At 44.4% G+C, this 24,406-nt stretch overlaps 1 protein-coding gene across 2 annotated transcripts; it reads left to right on the forward strand.

Annotated features, from left to right (window-relative positions):
• The first annotated feature begins 385 nt into the window (after window positions 1-385).
• On the forward strand, window positions 386-22,786 carry MRPS18A (mitochondrial ribosomal protein S18A). Of its 2 annotated transcripts, none has more exons than XM_050893643.1 (6): window positions 386-485; window positions 649-680; window positions 4,227-4,331; window positions 11,393-11,516; window positions 12,329-12,395; window positions 22,029-22,786. In XM_050893643.1, exons 1-6 carry the CDS (start codon window positions 386-388, stop codon window positions 22,171-22,173), a joined length of 573 nt encoding a protein of 190 aa, XP_050749600.1. In that variant the 3' UTR covers window positions 22,174-22,786. The 2 variants fall into 2 exon arrangements, with proteins under 2 accessions (XP_050749600.1, XP_050749601.1); XM_050893644.1 differs by having other exon boundaries at window positions 473-485; window positions 604-680.
• Window positions 22,787-24,406: the final 1,620 nt, after the last annotated feature.

Here is a 24,406-nt window from a genome sequence, read left to right on the forward strand (position 1 = left end):
TTAAGATAAACCACCCCTTGCTCTTCCTCTCACTGGAGAGCCAGGGGAGACTCAGCAGCTGTGGGCAGAGTGTAGCTCAGGCCTTCATAACACAAAGTCAGCACTACCTCTAGATTCACCTCCATCCCAAGCTGATACAAGCTCAAAAAAAGAACCCAAAAAACCCAAACCCCAAAACCACCAACAACAAAAAACCTTAAAACAAACGAAAAAATAAGGAACACCACCCCAGGGGAAGATGCTGGGCACGGGAATAACAGCCGCCCGTTTCCGCCTTCCCCTCAGGTAACAGAGGCGGCGGAAAGACGCGCACCAAAATGGCGCCGGCAGAGCCCGCCTTCCCGCCGGCGGAAGCGGGAGTGACGGCAGCGCCAGCGACGGCAAGATGGCGGCGCCTAGCCTGCTGCGCGGGGGGTTGAGGCGGTTGTTCACCGGGCTCTTCGGAAACGGTTGGGTCTCACCGCCGGCCCGAACCCTCCGGGAGGGTGAGTCCGGGGGCGGCCCCGGGCTGCCCGGCGCCCCGTTGCCTCACCGCGGTCGGGAGAGACGGCTGCGTTCGCTGCATTTCACCCTCTCCCCCCCCCCAAATACTGTTTCTTTTAGGCTGAATGAGTCTCATTTTGTCCTCCCGTCTCCTTTTTTTTGCAGTCGTGGAGGTGACTGAAGGCAACACGACCACAGTAAGTCCCTGCACCCCTTTTCTTCAGTAGCTGCCCTTCCTGTCGCTTCTCCCTCCTTTAGCCTCCTGGGTAGGTGGTGTGTGGGGGTGTGTGTGAGCCCCCCGGCCCCCCTCAAGAAAAAAAAAAAAGGCAGAAGAGTCGCTTTTCTGCCTGAAAGACATCTCAGGGTGTGAAGGCAAAACCAAGGTAGGAGTGCGTTGCAAGTGCAGGTAAGCGATGGAGGGTTTGGGTGCTGAAGGTCAGGATTGCCTCCCTGTTGCTGGTGATGGGTGGCTTCAGTCAGAGCCACCCATGAGCGCCAGACCCCTCACTGCACTCCTGGTAAAGTTGGGAGCCCTGACCAGAGGCATTCAGGGCCCAAAACACAAGAGGCAGTTCTTCAAATGGGTTTGTTTCTTAAAGCAGTGACACTTGGCATCGTCTTGAGTCTGGGCAGGCACAAAGGAGGTTTCCCTGGTGGCTTTGTCACTTCACTCTGGGCCAGCAACGCAATGTGGCATCGTAGGATGGCTCTGTACTGCCTGCATGCCACACACATCGCTTGTCTTTGATCTGTGTTGTGTTTGATAATCACTGTGTGTGCCATAGTGACTGCAGGTGATACAAAGCTTGCATCTTGTAATGCATTTGGTAAGAAAAAATTTTCAGTGAAAGGGGTATCGTCAAAGGAAGACCTTAAATACTAAAGGAAAACTGCTCCTGAAAATAAAACAGAAGTTCTGAAGTAACTGATAAAGAGCATTTTCTCAGCTACAGTTTAAGACAGAAAGGAAAAGACCAAAGCAGTTGAATTAGAATTTTACTTAATTAACACCGTCTGATCTGTTGCACTTTATCAAGAGAATTATCATGTTTTAGAAGAAGCACTGAAATTACCGGGCGGGGTGAAGGAGATTGCATTATTCTGCTCACATTACATATGCTAGTAGCAATCTATGCCTTTGCTGGAGACAGGTAGCACAGATATTTTGAAATGTGTAAATAAGATGAGGAGAGTGGAGCGGGAATTATTTGGGAATAGCTAGAAGACAGTGCATCTAAATGCTAAGACATATATACATAAATAATAAGGAGGGGACAGACTTTCTTGCTTGCTGATGAAACAGACAAAACCCAGTTGTTCATACCTTTGAAAGTCTGAGTTTCCTTCTTGTCATATTTGTATAAGTGGACATTGTCATATTTGAAACCTGAATGGAGCAGGTTACTTATATTTTAGATATATGGTATCAAATAGAATATGGCAGTTAGCAAGATCTCTAAGACGGTCAAGAAAAATAAGTTAAAGGTGTGACAGTAGGTGTGATGGAAAGTCTCTTTTTCTTCTCTTTGAGTGCCAGACTACTAATCTTTGCCCAGAGACCTGAAGGGAAGGCTTGTAAGCATGCCCTGAAGTTGGTTTAACCAAAACAAGGGGGGAGTGTGCACAGCAACACAACACTCACAGTGGATTGCTGTATTTGGCACTCAGTTAGTTTCACAGGGGATGTAAATTATAATCGCAAAGTCCCAATACATTAACTGAGGCTTGAAGTAAAAAAGGTATGCGTTGCAGTAGTAGAGCCCTTTAGAAAAATAATTCTTCCTGGCTCATTGTAGAAGCATAAGGGAGATTTGGATATTTCTGCTGTATAATATCCTAGCATCAATCTAGGATCCATCAGTGCCCCTAGATGAGGAAAATCTTGTAACAAAGGTGTAAATTGACCAACCAAAGGGCTAATATGTTTCTCAGTATATCCTCTGGTCACTCCATTTATCCTACCAACTCTACGTCAGTCTTTTCTGAATCCATCTTTCTGTGCTCATCTTTCTGTGTGTCCTTGCTTTTATCAGTATTGAAGGAAGTGTTTGACATGAACCAGATGAATGAATCCCGAAGAAATCTGGATTTCATCAGCATACTGAGAATGTAGAGCCTCTATATTCTCTCCTGGTTCTCTAACAGAAGAATAATAACTGAATGGGTTAACTATGAAAGTCCTCAGTAGTTGGGGAATAATTGCCAAAAACTGTACACCGAGATTTATCTCAAGAAAAATTGATGTTGACATAGCATTCTGAATCTTTATTCATTTCCAAGATGGAATTACAGTCAAAGTACAGTCTGAAGCCAGACTGGCAAGAATCAAGACCAGATACACCAGCTTCCCAGAAAATAACTTTACCAATGAATAGAAAATTAAATACTGGTCGATATTTTATATTCATAGTTACTTTTTTGTTTCTGTAAAACTGGCTGTTCTACTTGTGGGGGGAGGAATCTTACTTAAAAATTGACAATATTTTCTCTCTTTGAGGTACTGAGGTGCTTGAACTACAAATAACTTATCTGTTTCCATTTTGCCATCACTAGACAAGAAAGACACAAATCCATGGTATAAAATAGCTCTGACAGTTCAGCTGGATGCCAGTGTCCCATGCACGCTTACAGAAAATGTCATGCTTTTCTCTTGCCAGGTTTTCAGGCACAGAACCTGATGGTTCAGTCTAAATCAGTCAGCTTTTTTCTTAAAAGTAACATTGCATTCCACCCAGGGCTGCTTTTTAAACTCTCTGGTGCTTGCGCTATTTGAGGCTGTCAGTTGGTGTTCAAAACCTGGTTTTAATCTTAATTTGACCAGAGGAAACTTCCAAAATATTTTTGAGCAAAAAATGGCTTAGTTTTATTGTCTTTTCTGTCCATTCTGCTGCAATTTGAGATAGCTCTTGCTTCTATTCATAAGTCCTCAAAAAAAGACAAGCACACATGTAGATAGACCTCATATTCCTAAAATATCTACATTTAGAAAACAAATTTCTCACTTGAGAGAGTCTTCCCACACACACCTTCTACATCTCTTTGCATGTTACTTTTGTGAAAACTTGAGTGTTAGATGTCACCACTTTGTAGTGATATAGAAAAGACTATAAAATGATCTCCTAAAGGAATTGTTCAGGGAATTAAACTGGATAAAATATTGGTGTATTAAAAAAAACCAAACAAAAAAACACCCCCAAAAAAACACAAACCCACAGACATCTCCTAACAGTCCTTTCTTAAATTTAACTTTTGCTCAGAATTTTCCCTGTTGGTGATTTATAATCTAGCAAGCCCCTGCATGTTTTTATCCACAATGTGCATCTGCTATTCTGTGACATTCTCATATTCCCAGAAAAAATGTGTTTTAAAGCTTTTGGCTAAAGGGCCATTACAATTTCAAGGCATGGTAGTTCAAAGGAGTACTGCAATAAATGGAATTCAGGTGAATATGAGAACTTCACACTGACTGTGAACTAGTTTACATTTAGTAAAACATCTACAAGAATTTACCAAATGGTTCTCTATGCCCTTGGATTTGCTCTTTTCCCCATAGTCTGTGTATATCCAAAGTGCTTGGTATATCTCTATATAAGCGAGTTGAATAATGCAGATACTGTTCCCTTTGCATCTGCGCAATACTGGTCAACATGTTGTGGTCTTGAGGAAAAGTATTCCTCGAGTCACAGGTGCAGGTAGAGGTCTAAACTATGCCTGATCATTGTATCCTTTGAATTGTTTCCTAGATTGAAGGGAGAATAATAGAGGATGCTGAAACACCAACTCCTCCAAACCCCTCTGGCCAGTGTCCCATCTGTCGCTGGAACCTGAAGCATAAGTACGATTATGTGGTAAGTTTAATGAAGGAGAGTTCCCCCATCCTCATAACTAGATAAATAGTGCTCTCAGATCCACATACTGCACAACCTGCCCCTCTCCTCTTTTGCTGGGTGTAGTAAAGATAGCTAACTCCATCTCTGCTTCTCTTGGATGTAACAAGAGCTTCCTACATAGTAATTGTTTGCCTTGGCTGATGGTGTTCCTGGGAAAAAGAAGGATGAGCTCATATCAAATAGGTTTGGAATTATACACATGGCCATCTGATCTGAGAAGGCCATATATCTGTTTTGTGCCCAGCTGCCTTTCAGCATTGCACTTCCAGGAGAATCAAACTGGAATGAAGCATTTAGTCAACTGATTCAGGCCTGTTCTAACTCGAGAGACGCCGAAAGACTTGACTAGATCAATTATATGTCTTCAAGCACTACAATTTCTCATTGGGTCAATGACCACTAAGGTAGTAACTGTTCTATATAACTTTTAAAACCCTTGATGGGTATGAAGGAGAGCCTATGTGTGTACATCCCTTGCAACAGAAAAAATAGGTTTGATTCAAGCTTTTTGCAGGAAATGCTAATGAGAAGTTTATTAACTAATGAGAGGATTACTAACACTAAATGTAGAAGATGGGAGGGAAATCCTGTAATGCTTTAAAACAAAAGCACAACAGTCAAGAACACTTTAGAATAAGAAGTGTGAGATAGAAGATGGAGAATGTAACTTTACAAGAGGTCATTCAAACACAGAGTTTACAAAAGGACTAAGTGCCCCCTTGCAAGCTAAAAACCCAGTACTGGAATTAGAAAAGAAGAAAACCAGACAGGAACATGCTGTTACTAAGATAAGGCACCAGAAAACTCAGAATAAGTTAATGTCAGTAGGATTAGGGCAAGAGAGATACAAATGCATCTGGAGGAAAAGAAATCTTTGTGAGAAAGAAAGTCCATTAATGAGAGGAGAAGGGGACTGAAAGCCACATTGGCTGCAGAATGACCAAGCTGCTCGCATGCAGTCCTAGTGTGCACACACAAAAGAAAAATTATGTTTTAATATCTAGATAGTAATGGCAATCTTGGAAATGTAAAACAACAGGAAAAAACAGGTACAGAAATAACTTAAGCATTGAATTAGGTACAGACCAGCAGGCCTGGATTGCATGTAACCGCAAGATCTTAAGGGAATTAGCTAACAAATGTATTATTTCACTTGCGGGACTTTTTTAAAGTGTGAAAAAAATCTTAAGGAATTGCCAAATGGTTTGAAAATAGCAGGTGAAATACTAAGTAGTTGACAGAGGAAGGAGGATGATGCTGATGATTACCACCTGGTAAATCAAATGTTGCAAATTCCAAGTAAAATGGTATCAACTAGGAGTAAAAACAAATAACTTGTTGGATAGGACTAATTATGACTCATGAATTATGAAGAACATGAGTACAGAAATAGTGCCAGACAAAATACTTGCAATTACTCCAGGCAGGTGAAACAACAGATGTGAGATGTAAATGAAATATCAGTTTAGTATCCTTCAAAGCCTGTGTTGCAGAAATTAAGTTGTCTAGGATCTGAGTGTTGTCAGTGATTCTGACTCGGGCTGGATGCAATATTAAACAGTGAAATAAGTTGGGGAAGTATTTAGTGTTCTCTGGTCTGGTTTCCCAACAATGTGGGAAAGGTAAAAATACAATGAATTTGCAGATGATAATAAATTAGGAGAAATGGCAAATATCATTAAAGTATGGAAAGTACTACAAAAACAGATTATGTTTGTTTTGTGTTGTGCATCTTTGAATGCAGCGATTTCTTGCGACTCTTTCCTTCTTCACAGTTGCTGAATTGTGTTGTGATCAAAACAGACCAATCACACTGGAAAATGCTTTCTTAAGGTTAATATAGTTTTATGTGACTTTTAAATGCAAGGAGTCAACAGCATAATTAAACTGGGTAGTTCTACAGATTTCCAGAAAGCATTCCATGAGTCACACATTAACAACTCCAGAGAAACTATAAACTGATGCTCAGGGATGAAATGAGCCATGGGAGTGGATTAAATCTTGGAAATTAATATGCAGACTGACTTTTTACTATTGTCTGTGATAGAAGACCCTGTTGCACGTAGAGATAACAGTGCTATCAAGAACCAAAGAAGCAGTTTCAGACAATGTGATGCTGTAGAGCCTGAGTTTCAGGATTAGAATTAAGCTGTTGGTCCCAACAGACAATGTAAAGCATGAGTCTTAGGTGTGTTTGTAGAGTGAACTAAGATTACGAGTTTTCTTCCACACTTCAGTTCAGTTTGATTCTTGGATCCTGACTTCTGCTGTTCAGTATGGAGGCAAGAGAAAACCAAATATGAGGAGGGATCCTGCAGCCAGAGTCTTGAGAGTCATTGCTAAGATTGTTCCTAAGAAATTGTGGTCCTGAGAGACAAACTAGGAACATGTCCATCCTGGCTGTCGTGTAGTTTTTGAATGCATGTGCATCTGGTGTATATATATCCAGTACTCCTGCTGTAGAGCAGAGGAGAACCTGGACAAAAAGCTAAAAAGGGCAGTGTGAACTGGTATTCAGAACTGTAGAAGGTTCTTACCTCGGTATTTAGAAGCATTCCTCTGTGGGGCTGATGAGAACTAGGAGAAATTTCAGAGAACTAGGAGAATTTTCACTTCTGGAGTAGACCACTTCTGCTTGAATAAGTCCCTTATATGTTTAAATGCTTTGTACCAGTCATGGATTTTCAGGTTTTTAAATGTTAAGGTGAATAAAATCTCCCTTTTCTGCACAAAAGTGCTCTCTGCTATTTTTCTTTGCTGCAGCAGTGATGAGTAGCAGAATCTTGAAATGCTTAAATAATAAAGTGCAGGCATTTAACTGTGTGAGTAATTAAACAGTGGCACAATTTACTCACTGGTGGTTAATTGTCCTAAAAGTCTGTAAATTGAGAATAGCTATTTTTGTTAAAGATACAGCCTAGTTCATATAGCATAACCTATAATCCGTGCTTGGTAAGAGATCAGAATAGATGGATCACAGTGGTTTCTTTGAGATTGATAAGCTGAGATCAGTCAGTTGCACAGAAGGGAAAGTGCGGGCTTTTTTGCTTGGGACGCTTGTAATTGGACTGAATGAGGCACTATGAAAAGGGAAGTGTTGAATTAGCCCCTGAGGGAGCTGAGTAATATGACCTCACAGGACTTCCCTTTTGTCATGTGCAACGAGCACAGTCTAAAGTAGTGGCATAATGAGTTACTTTGGCTGTCAGAGAACTGGGGGACCAATGTTTCCAAAGTTATTAATCAACTGAACAGGCATTGTGAGCACTAGCAGGTCATGATTCCAACCTGCCTCAGCTGTGGTGTGGAAGGCTGCAGTTGTCTTTGCCAGTTCAGTCCTTAGCCTTTGCTGATGCTCAGGATAACAGAGCGTAAGGTATAAATTCACATAGTTTGTGGTCTGCGTGTGTCTGTGCATTGAAACTGAGACCTCAGTTGATTTTTTTCACATCCATTGGAGATAAAAAATTATTTTGGTCATTGTCAGGATGCAACTGAATTGAAACCTCCAATCCTGTTATGAAATGCCTGGAGAATGGTGTAGAGCTCCCAGGAGTAAGGGAGAAAGGGAAAACTAGACTCTTGTATAACTGGAAATAATGACTGGCTGACTTGTCTGATACAGCCCAGTAGTAATTTGGCTACACAGACAGAACTCTTCTTGCGGTAAATGAAAGTTTTAGTGAATCGCATGTAAGCAGTCAAGGATCCTGCTTTTCAAAGTGTCTGCAGATATTAAAATGCAGAGATGCCTCTGCATTTTGGTTGCCATCCATTCATAAGAACGTGCTGTACATAGTGTTTCGTTTAGCAAGTTTATCCAGCCCTTTTAGAGGTGAAGGCTAAACTTGTTTTTCGTTTTCCCCCTTATCCACTTCAAACATCATTAGTCTGAGTGGGCAGTAAATATGTCATCTTGCTTTGGCAGCAATTAGGGGAAACCAAAGTGCAAGCTTTGCCTATTAGCCCTAGATTAATTCAATCCAAGTTGTTTTCATCAAATGCTGCAGATTACAGGGGTGGGAATTTGGGTCCAGCCTCATGGGAGCTGTCCAGTGATTAAAGCAAATCCGTGGTTACAGGCTTGGCTGTCCGCTAGCACAAAATGTGAATTTCATGGAACATGACGGCACCATGAGAACTTGCCAGACATATATTTTTTTTTTTTTCTTTGACTGCTCCACATACTTGTTCGCTTCCCTCCACAGCTGCCCCATAAAGTTGGCTGTACCTGTCTGCTTTCTCCCTGTGGTAAGATGCATCTGTGCAAGTACTCTGGGAGAGGCGCCTGGCCTGTTAACTGTGGGGATCTTCAGAAATGGACAAACCTTCTGTCAAGTGTGCAGCATTTTAAGCCAAATGGCGTGAGTGTAATTTGGAGCTGCAGCGGCTGGGACATAGATGATTTCAGTTAAGAAATGACTGCTGCACAAGGGTGTTGGTCAATTGGTGACACTGTTGGTCATAAATGATAACAGAGAACGGATTTTCCTGATTTTTTCCACAGGGAGAAAAAGAAAGACTATCTCCCTTTGCTTCCCACCTCCCCTCTTTGCATGGAAACACTTGATAACAAGCCTGTGACTCCATGAGGCGTGGTGGTAATATGAGAAATCACTTCGACCACACACACCCTTCACAAGAGCCTGCGGCCTCCTTAGGCTTTCACGGCTGCAAAGACTGGAACAGCCTCAAACTTGCAATCAGCTCCCTTTTTCCTCTTCCCCACAGAGTAATGCAGCAGGCTAGTCGAAAAGGCTAGAAAGTTTTTCTAGGCACTTGGAGCTGAACAGCCCTTTTTCACTTAGGGAAGTGGTATGTTTGTGCTAAATGGCAAATTGAGCTGTTGGTGATTTGGAGAACTGGATGGCTAAAGAAGTGGAAAAAAGGGGATGGAGTCTTGCTCTGGTTTCCTGAATCCAATCCAGTGCATTTCAGGAGTGGCTGAAAGTCAGTGCCCTTGGACTGTTTGGCTGGCCCTCCGTCCAGTTTCCACCAACGCAGCTGGCACCAACTGGTCCCCTGGTTACTGTTCTCATGGGCAAGGCCATGTGTTGGCTGAGCTGAGGACACTTTGCTTCCATTTTAACCATAGATGGCCTCTCAGGAGCTTGCTGCTAGTTGCTCAGCTGTGCTTTTCTTGTTCTTTGGATACAACATCACTCTCTATGGTGGTAGATAAGTCATTTTGTATCAGTGAGAAGTTGCCTAACCTGCTGTGTTTTCAAAGGAGCTGGATCTGAAAATCAGTCTGAACACATTCATTGTAGACAAGTGCAGAAAGGAAGCTAGATAAGGGAAGAGGGAAATTGTGTGTCATGATGATATTAGTGAGGGTGAGATTGAAGGCAGGGAGGGGGAAGGATAAAAACAAACCACAAAAACCCAGAACAAACAAAAAACCTCTAAATTTTGACTGCAACACTTGTATGACAGCATCTGTCAGAATCGATCATTACCAGAAAGCCATACTGAATTCCAGCCACCCCCTTCAGAGCTGAGCTGGTCTTGTGCAGTGGGGGTGGATGTATAATTCCTAGACAGCTACATTTTCTGAATATTCATTTTATATCCACTTGTGATTGTTTGCTTTTGCAAGGGCAGTAAATGAAGCTAGGAATGTTCCAGGGAGCTCTTTGTAAAAGAGCAAAGATAGGGGGATGGGAGCAGGTCTGTGAATCTGTGAACAACAGGGAGATTCAGGGTCACCCAACGTGAAAAGCAACAAGTACTCTTCGTTCTTGCCTGTTGCCCTAGAGACAGGGGGTGTAAAGTGCTGACATACCTGGTTTGAATTCTCATTCTGTCAGGGTGCTCGCTGGCAGGTCCAGCCTGCAGGCAGCCTCTGTGTGGTCCAGCTACCTCAACTATGAACACGTTTACAACAGCGGTGGAGAAGTAAACTCTCAACCAGCAAGAAGTCTGTTAACAGATGGGGAAAAAACAAGCACAGGAGTCTCCAGAGACCCTTTGGGCCAACTTATGCTGATGTCAGCATGTCAAGGGGACCTGCCTATATTGGCCTGAGGGGTACATCTTCTCTGGTCCTTTGTGTGGAAATGGAGAGCACGTATCTTAATACTGGGCTGTTGTACTGTGTACAGTTAATGGGACACTCCTGCAACAGCTGTTGCTGCTGTGTTTAAAAATTTGTCATCCCAGCCCTGTGATACTATCTGATCCTAGAGATCCCTTTAATTTTGTTTTTATCAAGAATCTTTATACATTTCTAGAGCTCTTAATTGGAAAGATCAACAGCAGTGTAATCTAAATGATTACTGAATCACAGACGAACCCTCGGCATGCTCCGAGTGCTCCTTCCATCCAGCATGGCTGTAGCAGCCCCACCTAATGCACGCACAGTTGAAGGACTGAAGGGAGCAATTTATCCTATTAGGTCTTTCTCATCAGCACATGTTCTTTTCTTACAAAAAGCTTCTTCGTGCAAGATCTTGGACCATTTCCCTGCTCTCCACCCCTCCAGAGAGACATGAGGGAAGTTCCACCATGGGAAACTGGATAAAAGTTTGAGGAGTAGATAGCAGAGAACAATCCTGCTCTGAGGGAACAAGGAGGGAGGCCAAAGGTGATCTAACATATCTGTGACCTTTAGGATAGCAGCTGTGATGGCATTTCAAGTTGTGTAAACACTACCCATCTGTAGGTCTTGTGTAATTGTGCCTGAGTACGTACGACACATTATCTTAGCTAGAATCTTGGAGCAAGCGACAGTGAATTAGCAGGGATTGCAGCTGACGACATGTGTTTACACTAGTGAAGTCAGGGGAAGACTCAGACCATCTGAGTGACCTTACTGAGCTAAGCTGGCAGGCAGAGCGACAGCAAGCAAACGCCACTTGTTGTGAAGCTGCAGCCAAAATGCATAGCAAGGAATCATTGTTTTGTTTTGCTTTGTTTTGAGTTCTGTACACGGTGTGAGAGTCAGCACAACACCTAAGAATCACAGCAGTTAAAGCAGCTGTGGCACTGATGGTTTTGCCCTTCTCTTGCTCCTTCAGGACGTCTTGCTGTTGAGTCAGTTTATCCGTTCTGATGGAGGGATGCTGCCACGAAGGATCACAGGCCTCTGTTTGGAGGAGCACAAGAAGATTGCTGTCTGTGTGCAGATGGCTCACCGTGCAGGTACCTAGCCTCTTCCTGAGACAACCCCTTATGGTGGGGTACCCATAGAACCCCTTGAGAGGGGTCTCCCGCCCAATTAGCATAGCTCAGTAAGATGTCATTGTCCAGTCACCCGGCAAACTCATTATGGTCCAAGTGCTGGGACAGGATGATGGACCAGAGACTACTTGTTCTGCTATCTATGTGTCTTGGCTCCTGCCTTGGCAGCAGACATTTATCCTTGTAGATGAGTCTACTGTTGCAGAAAGATCTGGGAAGTGGATCAGTCTCTAGTAACTAATGATTAAATACCAGCTTCTGAAATTACTTGATTTAGTGTAAGCTTGACCTATCCCATTAATAACATGCAGCTGTCTACCATCTGCCGTGTGAAGACTTTTTTGCTTTACCCTGGGAGCAGGACCCAGGTTGACACAGTCAGAGTATTGTGCTGATCTTTTTGCCTGGTACCTGAGTTGTACCCAAGTTAAATGGACTGAGAATTTTAGTAATCAGATTTTCATCCTGGCGATGGAATCTGATTGGACACCAGTGCCCTATGTGCTCTCAAAAAGCCTCTTAGATGAGCCCAAGGGCTGTGTCTTTGGTGTGTATTTCCTCTATATCCAGCAGAACCTCCTAGCTTCTCTTTGGCTGGGATGCAGGTTCAGCAATGACTAAAGATAAAATACCCTTTCTACTGTACTTTTTTGCTGTGCTGTCCCAGTAGGGACCTAGGTTGCCTGGCTTATGAGGTGTAATGTAACTTCTGGATGTTATAGAGGCAAGGAGGCACTGCAAAATATTCTCACGCCTTTCTTTTTCTGTTTCAGGTTTGTTGCCAAACCACAGGCCTCCACTTCCTGAAGGGCATATTCCCAAGAAACCCAATCTCAACAGGTGAATAGTCTTGTCTTTTCACATCTGTCTTTTTCAGGAATAGATTGGAAGAGGAAAAGCAGTTCCTTATAACTGGGTAAAACATGCCTCAGGCAATAGGGCTCATAAAGAGTACTCATAGCATTTCGGAGAAGGAAGGTTTGTCACGATATTCTCTTGTCAGTCTTTTAAGGACAAACCACATCTCATTCAAACCATTTATCCACACAGGATTAAAACTGCCACACATGTTAGAGTCTGCCCTCCCTTCCTCAGCTGCACTCGCCTCCTCATCACTAACACTCAGTAGGGCAGACACAAGAGGATGCCTCAGAGATGGAGTCACAGCATCCCAGACTAGCTGAGGTTGGAATGGGCCTCTGGAGATTGTCTAGTCCAACCCCCCTGCTCAAGCAGTGTCACCTAGAGCAGGTTACCCAGGACTATGTCCAGTCAGCTTTTGAATATCTCCAAGGATGGACTTTCCACAGTTTCTCTGGGCAGCTTGTTCCAGAGAACCACCCTCATAGTGAGACAGTGTTTTCTTACATTCAGACAGCATTTCTTGTGTTTCAATGTGTGCCCATTGCCTCTTGTCCTGTCACTGGGCACCACTGGGAAGAGCCTGGCTCCGTCTTCTTTACACCCTCCCTTTAGGTATTTATAAACATTGGTAAGACCCCCCTGAGCCTTCTTTTCTCCAAGCTGAGCAGTCCCTTCTCTCTTAGCCTTTTGGTACCTGGCCCCCAACAGCAGGAACCCAGGAGGGGTACCAGCAGTGAGTGGGGGGCTGAGCAGCCAGGAGGGGCCCATGACAAGCCTGTTCTGCTCTGCTCCATCCCTGTTTCCTCCAGTCAGTGATTTGCCCTCCACCTGCCCTTCCTATGCAACAGGGTCTCTTCCCCCTCCCCAGCCTGAATGGCCCCTGGCCTTTGGTGGGCGAAGGGAAAGCCTGCGGCTGCCTCCTGCGCTGTGCTGGGCGCTCGGAGGTGCTAATCCCCTGTTTATGACCTCACACTCTGTTTCCATGGGGATGTCAGAGCGGTTTATGAACCTCGCATTAGCAAGCTGTGGGGTTACCAGAGGCCATGGGGCTGTTGCTGGGGGAACTTAGGCTGCAGGGCTGGGGACGGCTGGAGACTCCTGCATTTCAGGTCTGATTCTCTGCAGTGGAGATTTGAGGCAATCTCTTGGAAATGTCCCTTGGATGCTGGCAGGCTGCATACTGGGTATCAGTGAGGATCAAATCAGAGGACTCTACATTTGATGCAGCCTTGTAGCCATCAGATACTTCAACTCTGAAAACTTCTTTCCTGTGTCTTGCAAGTCTTTGGGATTCTTTAGTAGCTGTGGCTATCTAGCAGCTGTGGGGTGGAGCACGTTATCTAGTTAGCATTCACATAGCAACCCAGCATAGCAGGTTGAGACAGGAAATGGTAAATCCTGTATCTTGCTGGAATCACACCAGGACTCCAGATCTAATGCCCTGACTCTTATAAATTGTTCCATAGACTTTTAGTGAGAACAAAGAACGGATACCTCCGGATACATTCTACAGGCAAGTAGGTGTGCTACACCTCTAAAATTAAGAGATTTAAATTGGAGATTAGTATCCAAGCCCTCCCTATTGCATTACTAGTCCCTCCCTACACCACCCTTGTTTTTCTTCTCCCAGCAAGGGAACGTAGCAAGGGTGGAAGCAGAGTTTAGAAAAAGAGAGCAGAGCTGTTGCTGAGGAGATGGAACAGCATTGAAATAGGCAGGCTTTGGGGTCTGGGTGGAGACAAGAATGGGATCAAGAAATCGGATTGAAAGTTTCGGTGGTGGGGCTGGAACTAAACAAATGAGGCCCAGAGCCAGGATAGAGTGCAGGGGTACTTCAGGAGTGCTCTCCTGGTCCCTCATGATACTGTCTTCTCAGCCTGCTGGAAGGGGAGAGCTCTGTGTGTTGGAGCGTTGCGAAATCTTGGCCATTGCGGTTCTGTGAGTTTTGACTGTGCATACCCCCACCTGCACTTCCCACATTGTTCTCTGGAACAGTAGCTGGCACCACATAAGGCAGGAGATACAAATTGCTTCCTTCCCCTAGACTGAAGGGTACCCACATGCTGAAGACATTCAACCAGTACTTATTTTGGGAATGAAGCCAGAGCTTTTATCAGAAGTTTCCCACATAAATGACTTGTCCAAGCTTACCTTGTCTTTGCCTCTGTACTTCTTTCTAAAGCATTCTGTAAGTCTGTAGTAATTTGGGAAGCACTCAACCTGTGGTGCTGCCAGATGCAAGTGAGCTGGCAGGAGAGGACAGGCAGAATTGGGCTGGGACTTTTGAGTGGAACAAGCTGCCTTGTTCAACGCCATGAGAACATGACCAGGTCATCCTCTAATGCTGTCTGGTGTAATATCAGGGCTGCACACCTAACTTAGCCTGTTCCTTCAAAGCATTTGTGTCTGCTGGGTTTTTAAGTGCCAGTTCAAGAAGGGATCAACAGGATCTACAGAGAGCCTATTATAGCAGGCAGTACATTGCACAGTTAAGTGATATATTTTCCAAATCCTTGAGCTTCAGCTCTTCTTGAGATCAGTGTAGTGGCTGCTCTAGTCATCTTCACCTCTCTGCTTAAATGAGAGGTAACAGTGCCTTTTTGCACTACTGTTGTAGCCCTGGGAATGCCAATGAGGAGAAACTGAGATGCCCCATAATATGCTTGGGCCCCTTGTTAAAGCTCTTCCAAGACAGGAACACAGGTAATCTACATTCCTTAACATCAGTTTAACCAGCCCTTGTGCTCTCCAGCTCTGCCTGCAGTAATGGCTTTTTCCGTGCTCCACCAGTGGGTCTACTCTGAGTGTGGTCTTGAAATACGCTTTTCTGCACCCCATCCCCTCCAAAATAACCCTCACCAGCCATACTTCAGGAGCAGACTGAAGTGCCCATGTTGTAGATGCTAGAGCTATTGAATTGCCACTAGCTGCTTGAGGGACCTTTAGCCTGATCTGTGAAGGAACCAGGGATCCGGGCACAGCAGCTTGCCCATTGCTGTGCACTGATGCTTGCACAGGTGAAAGAAGCGTCACTTTCTTGGCTCTGCAGGAGTCTGGTCCTCCTTGGTCAAAAGAAAGTAGTCATGCGGAAACAAGCCAGTGAACAGAGACGGAGACAAACTTGTATCAGGGCTGCAAACTGAGATGGATAGTTCTCATAGGTGGCTAGTAGTATCCAGTATACTGAGAATTTAGTCCATTCCCAGTCACATGTCCTCTGTTCCTGCTGTCTCTCCCCCTCACTCATCTGCACTTACTCTCTTGCCATCAGGAGCTTGCATTGCATGTGGAAGAAAGCTTTGCATACAGAAGACACAGTTCCTGCTATACTGTCCTAAAACAGGAAGATGCAAGGTGAAGATAATAGAGCACAGTAGAAGCATATAGTCTGTCTCAAGACTGTGACAATAAGCTTTGCCCTGCTGAAGGACAGCATTTCTCTCCAGAGTCTTATCTGTACTTTTGTGTATTCACCCCTTCTGCCCTGAAATTCCTCTCATTGCCCCCCTGTAAGGAATCTGTTTAACTCTTCACTCTGAATTGAGAAATCTTTCACTTTTTTAGAGGAGGGACTTGTGAGAAGTCACTGTCTACTCCGGATGTTACCCCACATACTTCTATGAGAATTCCTGCCATCTAGGGACAGAAAATCTTACACTGAGCTGAAGAATGTTTTGCTGATGGTAGAGCTCTTGACATTAGACTACAGCATCAGCTGCTAGAGTGACAGGACCAAGATGAAAGCCTAAGATAACCTTAGGCACTGATTCCACTCACACCACCTGAGATTGAAGGAGATGTGTAACTTGAAGCGGGAGTCAGAGCCCAGCACCTCTACCATAATACAGACCTGAGCATTCACTTACTGCATGTAGACTCTGTGGATGTTCTGTAGACTCAGAGCAGCAACCCCTGTCTGGCAGAAGTCTGGCAGATTACTTCATTTGGATGAGCAATCCGTTTCATTTCTCTCCGGTCTTGCAAAGTTCTGGTTGATGCTCCCTTTGGCCAGGCTTCTTCCAAGGTTGTGTCAGTATTTTTGAGGGCAGCTTCATCTGCTGCCAAAAGAGGGACAAACCAGCCTGATGAAAAACTGCTTTGTCTCTGCTCTTTCCCCCTAAGATGATGTACAGGCCAGCTGCATAGGAGGAGCTGTATGGCTCCTGGGCAAAGGTGCTAAGGAAGTACATAAAGAAGGGCTGAGGAGCTGTGTTAATGTATACTTTTGAGAGCACCAGAAAAGCTGCGCCTCAGCCTTTCCTTGGCTGCACTTGTGGCTCTCTTGGCCAGAATGTTTGGCCCATGTCATGTCACCCTGTTTAAAGTGAGCCTGCTTCAAATACAAAGTGTCTGACATGCATTGGCTATAGCCTAGCTGAGATTAAAATGTAACATGCCACAGTACGGAACTATCAGCAAACTGTCTGGTTTTAACAAGGGTCAGGGGTGCTACCCTGGCATTGATCTGGTGATGTGAAGTGTGGATTTATCATCCAGAACTCCTCTGCCTGCTCTGCCTTTCCAGAAGGTGCTCTTCTGGTGCTTAACAATGTCTTCCAAAAAGCAGAATCCCTGCTTTATTTTCTGAAGTGGTTTTATTGTCTCCATTGTACGAATTTTGGACATTCCCTCCTACGTGCCCCAGATTTCTCTGCAGAGAGGTAAGAATTTCCCTGCTTTGCACTGGGTCACTTGGCAGCTGGCCTCCCCCTACCCACCCCATCTCCTGATCCTGTTTCTACTACTGGAATGCAAAAGGAGGAGCAGAATGCTTTGGGAAGTACTGGCCTGCAGATCCCGCCTTGTTCTTGGTCATCCAGCTGTCTAGCACAGTATGGGATCACCTATCCAGGATGTAATGTAACGTACAGGAGGAGATCGGCAACTGCAGAAGAAGGTATAACATGAACGTGAAATGCCAGTTTGAGCCAAGCTATGATGTGGTCCTGGGGATGGTAGGAGACGTATGAGAATACCTTGTGGTCAGAATTCAACTGGGGAACGCTCCACAGCTCTCTCTTCTACGCCTGCAGTTGGGACACTGTCCAGGTGAGATTTACCATGATATTTCTCACTTCTTGGACTTCAGTTCTTTGCCTTTTTGCTTTCTGCCTGATTTATTTTTGACAGCGATAGCTCATGAATGTTACCACTTAACTGCTTTACTAGCTATGGGTGCTTTTAAAGAAATACGGCCATGGGAGTACCCACATCATCCATAAACTCTTGAGTCTACTGTCCTCCCCCTCTCTTCCATATTATTTGTCTGCAGAACTTGGACATGGAAAACCGATGAAGTTTACCCCCATCAATGCAGAATTACTCCCTGCAGTTCATTTTCTCATGTTTGGCCCAGTCTGGGGCTTTCACTGTTTCCAAGGGATGATTCCACAAGCAAATTTGTCTTGCAGCCAAGGATTGTTCCCTCATCCTCAGCCTGAATTCTCCCTTTCATAACTTCCTGCTGTTATTTCTGCATCCATTTGTGCTCCAGCCTGGCATGTTCCAGTTAAGTGCTGCAGCAACAAAATATTTTCACTAGCCCATGAGGCCGAGGAAGTTCTCAGGGATTTCACCAGCACCGTGCAGAGTGACAGACTGTTCTCATATTCCAGAGTCAAGTGCATACAGGCCACCACACACCAGAACCATTTGGGAAATGGTCAAGCACAGCTGCAAGTGAAATTTCTATCCCTGCTTTCAGGAATGGAAACCTGCATAGCTCAGCAGTTTTCTTTCCAGCATGGAGGTTGTCGCATGGATAGTGTGGACTAACACTGTATCCAGAACAGTCACTGAGTTCAAGCCAGCATCTAGATGCTCTCTTAATGTGAATATAGCACTCATTTTCTTCTGGCAGGTTCAAAATAGTGGTTAAACACAACACTGTGAAGTTGTTCCCTTTCCAAAAGGACTAAGGGATGTCACAGGTTCCCCAAGTCTGGGCTCTGTCAGCAAGAGGATGTCATCTGTAGATGATGGAGTACTTGATTTTGAGTGCTCAGCTGCCACTCCATTTTCAGCTTCCTACTGGAAGAACAGAACTTGGCACAGATAATATCCAAGTCAATCCCTCCTCCATCATCTGAACTGAAGAAGTTGCTATGTGTTAGGAAAGAGGCAGGTTCCATATGAACTCCTCATGAATTACAAAGTTCTCAGGCTCTCTGGACACCTCTCGTCCCTGGGAGCAGAATCTGGTTTCACTGCTATCAGCATTTCACTCCAGCAGCATGTGGTTTTTCTCATCTGCATGGAAACTGTGCTGTGCATAGCATGTGAATTCAAAAGCAAAGAGCCAGAGCGGCTGCAGGTGAGCAAAGCCAAGAGGTGTCATGGGAAGGGATGTGGCAGGGAGGAGGCAGTCTTGCCAGCACTTTGATCGAGTGCTTCCTGCAGTCTGTAGCCCTCTGCCTTCTGCTCTTAATCCAAACAAAAGCCAGATCGAAAAAGTTCAGTGAGGGTTCAGACGTTCAGCCTTGAACTGCACCAACATGGCCTTTGCTTGGGCTGCATGCAGGACTGCAGTTGCCCCAGGAGTAGGTCATTTCCCTTAGCCAGCACTTGGAAGCCCTGTGCCTGCTCCTAGGTATTAAGTGGCAGCCTCTGAGTGGGAAGGCTTTGGGGCCCTCCTGCCCACTGAATAAAATCCATGGAAACGGACTTCCACGTGCCACAGAGATTTTAGGTGATCGCAATGACTGCAGGTGACTAACCTCAGTTGTTTCCATCCTGTTTATATCTTGCCTTTTCTCATCAAGGAAATCCCCCCAGGGTTCCCATTACGCTTTATCCAAACTACTCATTTGTGGAGCTGGAGTCTAGGGATTCTGGTTGTTGCCCAGGATCCTACCATACTCAAGGGGGCAAGCAGAGCCCTGAGGTGAGTTGCTAGTCCCCGAGATTGGCAGGTCTGTCCCCCTTTGTCCAGAGTAGAGAGCTCTGCACACTGAGATAACAGGTTAGGAGACTGCAGACCAGCTGCGTTTGGCATCCACATGGAGGCTCTGTCCTGACAACTCTCAGCTGGTTGAGAAAATTCAGACCATCTGCCGGTGTGTGTTTGTAGGTTATTGTAAAAACTCCCCAAGCCAAACCATGTGGTTGGATACAATGGAAAGTTGGGTGACTTGGCTAGAAAAGGGGGTATGCTACCTTACATGGACACCGGAGTCTGCAGAGAAGTCCTGTGTGCTGGGCTTTGAAGCTCTCATATGTGAGTTTTGTGGATTGTTTTTACTCTCGGGAAAAAAAAAAATCTGTGAAACAGTAGGACCTGGGGTTAGTCAAAGAGGAAAAGGAACTCTGACTGCTCCCAGGCATCAGGCTTTTGCCACTGCTGAATCAAGGTAAAAAAAAAAAAAAAAAAAGAGGCCGCAAACAAAATAGGACAAGTTTGAGTTTGGGACAAAGCAAGTATTAAAAGCGCTAAAAGCAAATGTGCTCCAGGAAGGGAAAGCTTCCAAATGTCTGTTTCAGCTAACAATGAAAAGCCCCAGCCTGCAGTCCCCAAAGGAAGCCAAAAGCCTGGACCAGAGGGCTGGATTAGACCTGCTCAAAAGAGAAATAACAAAAGCTTTAAAATCAGGCCATTACTAAATCCTCCTTCCTATGCAGAATTGGGGTGTGCACTTCCAGCCCCCACACAGAAACAGAGGGATTTCTTAAAAAGCCACTGTCTGTCTAAACCTGCACACAGCGTTGATGTGTATCTCACATTCATGCATTCACTTCTCTCCCAGTGAGGTCATTTATTATCACGGGAGCACTTTCCCGTAAGCATGTGGACACGTGACCAGAACTGCACTTGGCACACTGATGCATTAAAACAATTTGGGATTTTTTCCTCCTTCGCTGTAAGTGCAGTCTTGTGATACCAAAACTTGCGCTACAGACCTCCCCCTGCAGCAAGGACAATATGAAAACAAGGACCTAGCCCCATGTGCCTGTCTAATACCCCTACAGCTTCTCACAAAGGAGCTGCCTTGCCATGGTTCTTTGCCAGATTCCAAACTGGGGACCTGTGTTTGGTCTCTCTGAAGTCCCCTTGCATGTGAAATTAGAGACAGGAGAGTCTCTCCTACTTCCTGTCCTGATGTTGTTATGTAAGGGATTCCACTAATGCACTAGCATAACATTAAAGGTCAAAAGGGACTAATTTAATGCACGCATAGGAGAACAAGTAGCTGGATCTTGCTCTATGCCGTCTCCCAGATCCCTCCTGCTGTTGCTTCTAGGTGTTTTAACTATCATGAACTCCTCAAAGCAAAAGGAAAGCATTTTGGAATTGGCTTCATTTCAGTGGCAGGAACCTCCAAATGTGATTCATTTTTCAATTTGTGCTGTTCGGGATTGCTGAGGAAGAAAAGTGCTAGGAAAATGGGCTGCTATTATATAGTCTGTAGCTGCCTGGCATAGCAAGCTTTCTTTGTAGTTCTCAGGAATGTGCCAAATGCCTTCAAACAAATGCATTTATGTGGTCTCTGTCCAAAGTTCTTAATATCTCAAATTTGCACGATGCAAATAAAAGGTAACAAAGCTGTTTGGGGAGAGGATGACTGCTTGAGGTTACATTAAGACCATGGGATTACTCAACAGAGGCATGCAAACATCGCTGGACAAAGTTTATCAGTCTGTTCCAAATTCTAATTTGTTGGAGCATTGTTTGTGCAGATTATGCTAGGGTTTTACTTTGGATCTTTATTGTCTGAAAAGACTGCTCTTTCTCTAAGGACCTCTATTCCCCTCTCTACTGGTAGCAAAAGATTTAAAGCCTAACAAAACTCCAGGCCACCCAGCCACAGGGTAGGATTTCCAGTAACTGATTCTGGATCTGAAATCCCCCGCTTGTTTGCAAAGCCAAGTCTAAAACTTCAAATGGTAAAAAGCAGAGGATATTTGCCAGACGTTGCTCTTCACAGAGATTTGTAGTTGTGATGATAATTCCATTCTAGTACCTCCACAGAGATTTGTAGTTGTGATGATAATTCCATTCTAGTACCTCTTACACTGTGGGTTCTGACTTCCTGCATCAGCAAGCTGCAATAGTATTGTATAGAGAACACTAAAGCAAATTTGGACATATGAAAATACAAGACTAGGCCAGAAACCCATCCCATGCAGAAGAAATAATCGATTATCCACCAAAAGTAAACAAATCCCCTTTTAGAGACTTTATTTCTCACAGAGTTTAGCCTTTGTAATTAGTTTACCTTATTGAGGCCAGCTGTTGAAATAACACCTCCCATAGAGGCTGGATGCATTCAGTCTTGGACTTAGTTGCAATGAAGGGATTTGGCACTCCAGTTGTTTAGCTACAGGTGGACAACTTGCCAGCAGCCTGGAGACTACACCTGATTTGTTTTGTGAGACTGGAAGTCAAGAAGGTGCCAGTGGGTTCAGTACAGAGGTGCAGCTTAGAAGTTCCAAAACAAACAAAAATTCCTTTCCAGTGGTCCCTTCTGAATTGAGGGAGTTCTGCTCACGGTTATTCCTTTTGATAAAGAGGCATGTGGGGAGGCAAAGGCTACAGTGCCTGTTCCTGCTTCAGGCGGAACCTCTCCTCAGTGATCAGTCTCAAACTGAAATGTGTTTGTGTTGTTTTGACAGGTATCTGACCCGCTGGTCCGTCAGATCGGCAAAGCCCATCTGGAAGAGGGGCCCTAAGTGGTGCAAAAAACCCATGCCAGTCGGACACCCTTTGCTGAAGGATAATGTCAAATATACACACAAGCCTCTCTGTTTAAACCACTAGGGGCCAGAACTGGCATAGTCAGTAAGCACAACTGTTTTCCACTGTTCTGCTTTTTTTGCAAGTTTGTCAGTATCTCAAATTTTCTTATTCCAAAACTGTCATTAGTAGTCTATATTGTCTCCAGTGAATGAGCTGCGATCTGCTCCTCTAGAAGAATACAAGATTCAGCAAAACAAAGTTCAATGTGCAGAATGATTTGGAGAAAGCAGGGGGCAAAGACTTTTACCTCAAAGCCAGAAAGGATCTGAAGGCTTTTGTTTCATTATGGTCCATGACTGGGTTTGGAAAAAGATGTTTCCTTCTTTTTCCAGCAATGAATGGTGATTCCCCATTAACATGTGTTTCAACTCAGATTTGCCTCACTTGGGCTTTTGTACCTGTGACACAGATGGAAGAAAAAGTCTCCTGCAGCACTGTGTTTCCTTGGCAGTAACAAAAACTGTTAATGACTACTGAAATTAATTTTTTTTATAATCCGTACTATCCATAATTTGCAGCAGAATACCTGTGGCAGTGGCAGACAGGCATGTGCGCGTCTTACATGTCCCCTTAAGGATTTCTGGCTTGTGCTTCACTCCTGGATCTAGCAAATACAGAATGTTCACATCCTTGAGGACTTGGCCTGTTTTTTTCCCCTTGCAAATACATTTGCCATAAGTCTTCCGTGTCAGTGATATGGCTGCTTCTTGGGATAGTTTGGGGCTGATAGATGTGCATAATTTTCCATCCTGTAACTAAAAGGTGGCACCATTTCTCTCCCTGTACAGTGCATGTGTGCACCTTCCACCTGCTGACCACTGCTACTTGAGAAGCGCTACTTATGGGCCTGGTATGAAAGGCTCATTAAATTTATCAGGGTCATTATTGCTTTGGCTCCATTTCTTTGCTATTTATCTGGGGGCTACAAATCAACACAGCTTTTTTATGCACTACTATGCCACTTAACCTTGTACTGCTTTCATCAGAATCATCTGCTAATACCTATCGGCACGGACAGGAACAAAGGGTAAGGATAAACCCATATTACCCAGGAAATCAATTAGATTATAATGGTTCTTTTTAGCCTTACTTTGTGAAATGGAAGCCCTACATTCAGCCCCTTGAGCTGCCCAAGATCTTTTTGCTTTGGGAGACAGAGCCAAGATTTCATTAACTATACTGAGATAAAATCTCTGGCTGACCGTCTCTATTTTATGAAGCTTTGAAACCTACAGCCCTTCAGAAAGGAAAAGATTTTTCTTTCTTCTCCTATGTACAGAAGTTACTATGTCTTGTAGCCCAGGTAGCTCTGCTCAGTGAGCTTTACTAATGGAAAAGTCACTGGATTAAACCACTGCCTTGAGATGAACCTGAATGAGCACATTTTGCAAAAGACCAGGTGATGCCCACAGTTAATTTTTTTCTCCAGCTTAGTGCTGTGAGCTGGAAAGACCCCCCCTAATTTTGGTGAAACCTAACATCTGAAAAACAAAATACTCTCCTCTCTTCAATATGCCTTTCTAGAGTTCAGGGTTTAGTACATATCCCTTACAGTATGCATCAGCTTTCTACTCTGACTCCAACTCTATTATTTTTGTTTGTCGTTCATGGGTGACAGCAGGCATTCATTCATGTTGTCTCCAAATTAGTTTTTGTGTAAGCATGGTGTCTTTGTAATCAGACAGATGGCCTACGTTTGATTTCTGACTGTTGTGGTTTAACCCCAGCTGGCAACCAAGCACCACACAGCCGCTCCCTCACTCCCCCCCAGTTGGGATGGGGGAAGAGAATCGGAAGGGTAAAAGTGAGAAAACTCATAGGTTGAGATAAAGACAGTTTAATAGGTAAAGCAAAAGCTGCGCACACAAGCAAAGCAAAACAAGGAATTCATTCACTGCTTCCCATCGTCAGGCAGGTGTTCAGCCATCTCCAGGAAAGCAGGGCTCCATCACACGTAACGGTTACTTGGGAAGACAAACGGCATCACTCCGAACGTCCTCCCCTTCCTTCTTCGCCCAGCTTTATATGCTGAGCATGACATCATATGGTATGGAATATCCCTTTAGGCAGTTGGGGTCAGCTGTCCCAGCTGTGTCTCCTCCCAACTTCTTGTGCACCCCCAGCCTACTTTCTGGTGGGGTGGTGTGAGAAGCAGAAAAGGCCTTGACTCTGTGTAAGCACTGCTCAGCAATAACTAAAACATCCCTGTATTATTAACACTGTTTCCAGCACAAATCCAAAACATAGCCCCATA

Source organism: Gymnogyps californianus, chromosome 3, assembly GCF_018139145.2.
Source record: "Gymnogyps californianus isolate 813 chromosome 3, ASM1813914v2, whole genome shotgun sequence".
NCBI classification, from domain to species: Eukaryota; Metazoa; Chordata; class Aves; order Accipitriformes; family Cathartidae; genus Gymnogyps; species Gymnogyps californianus.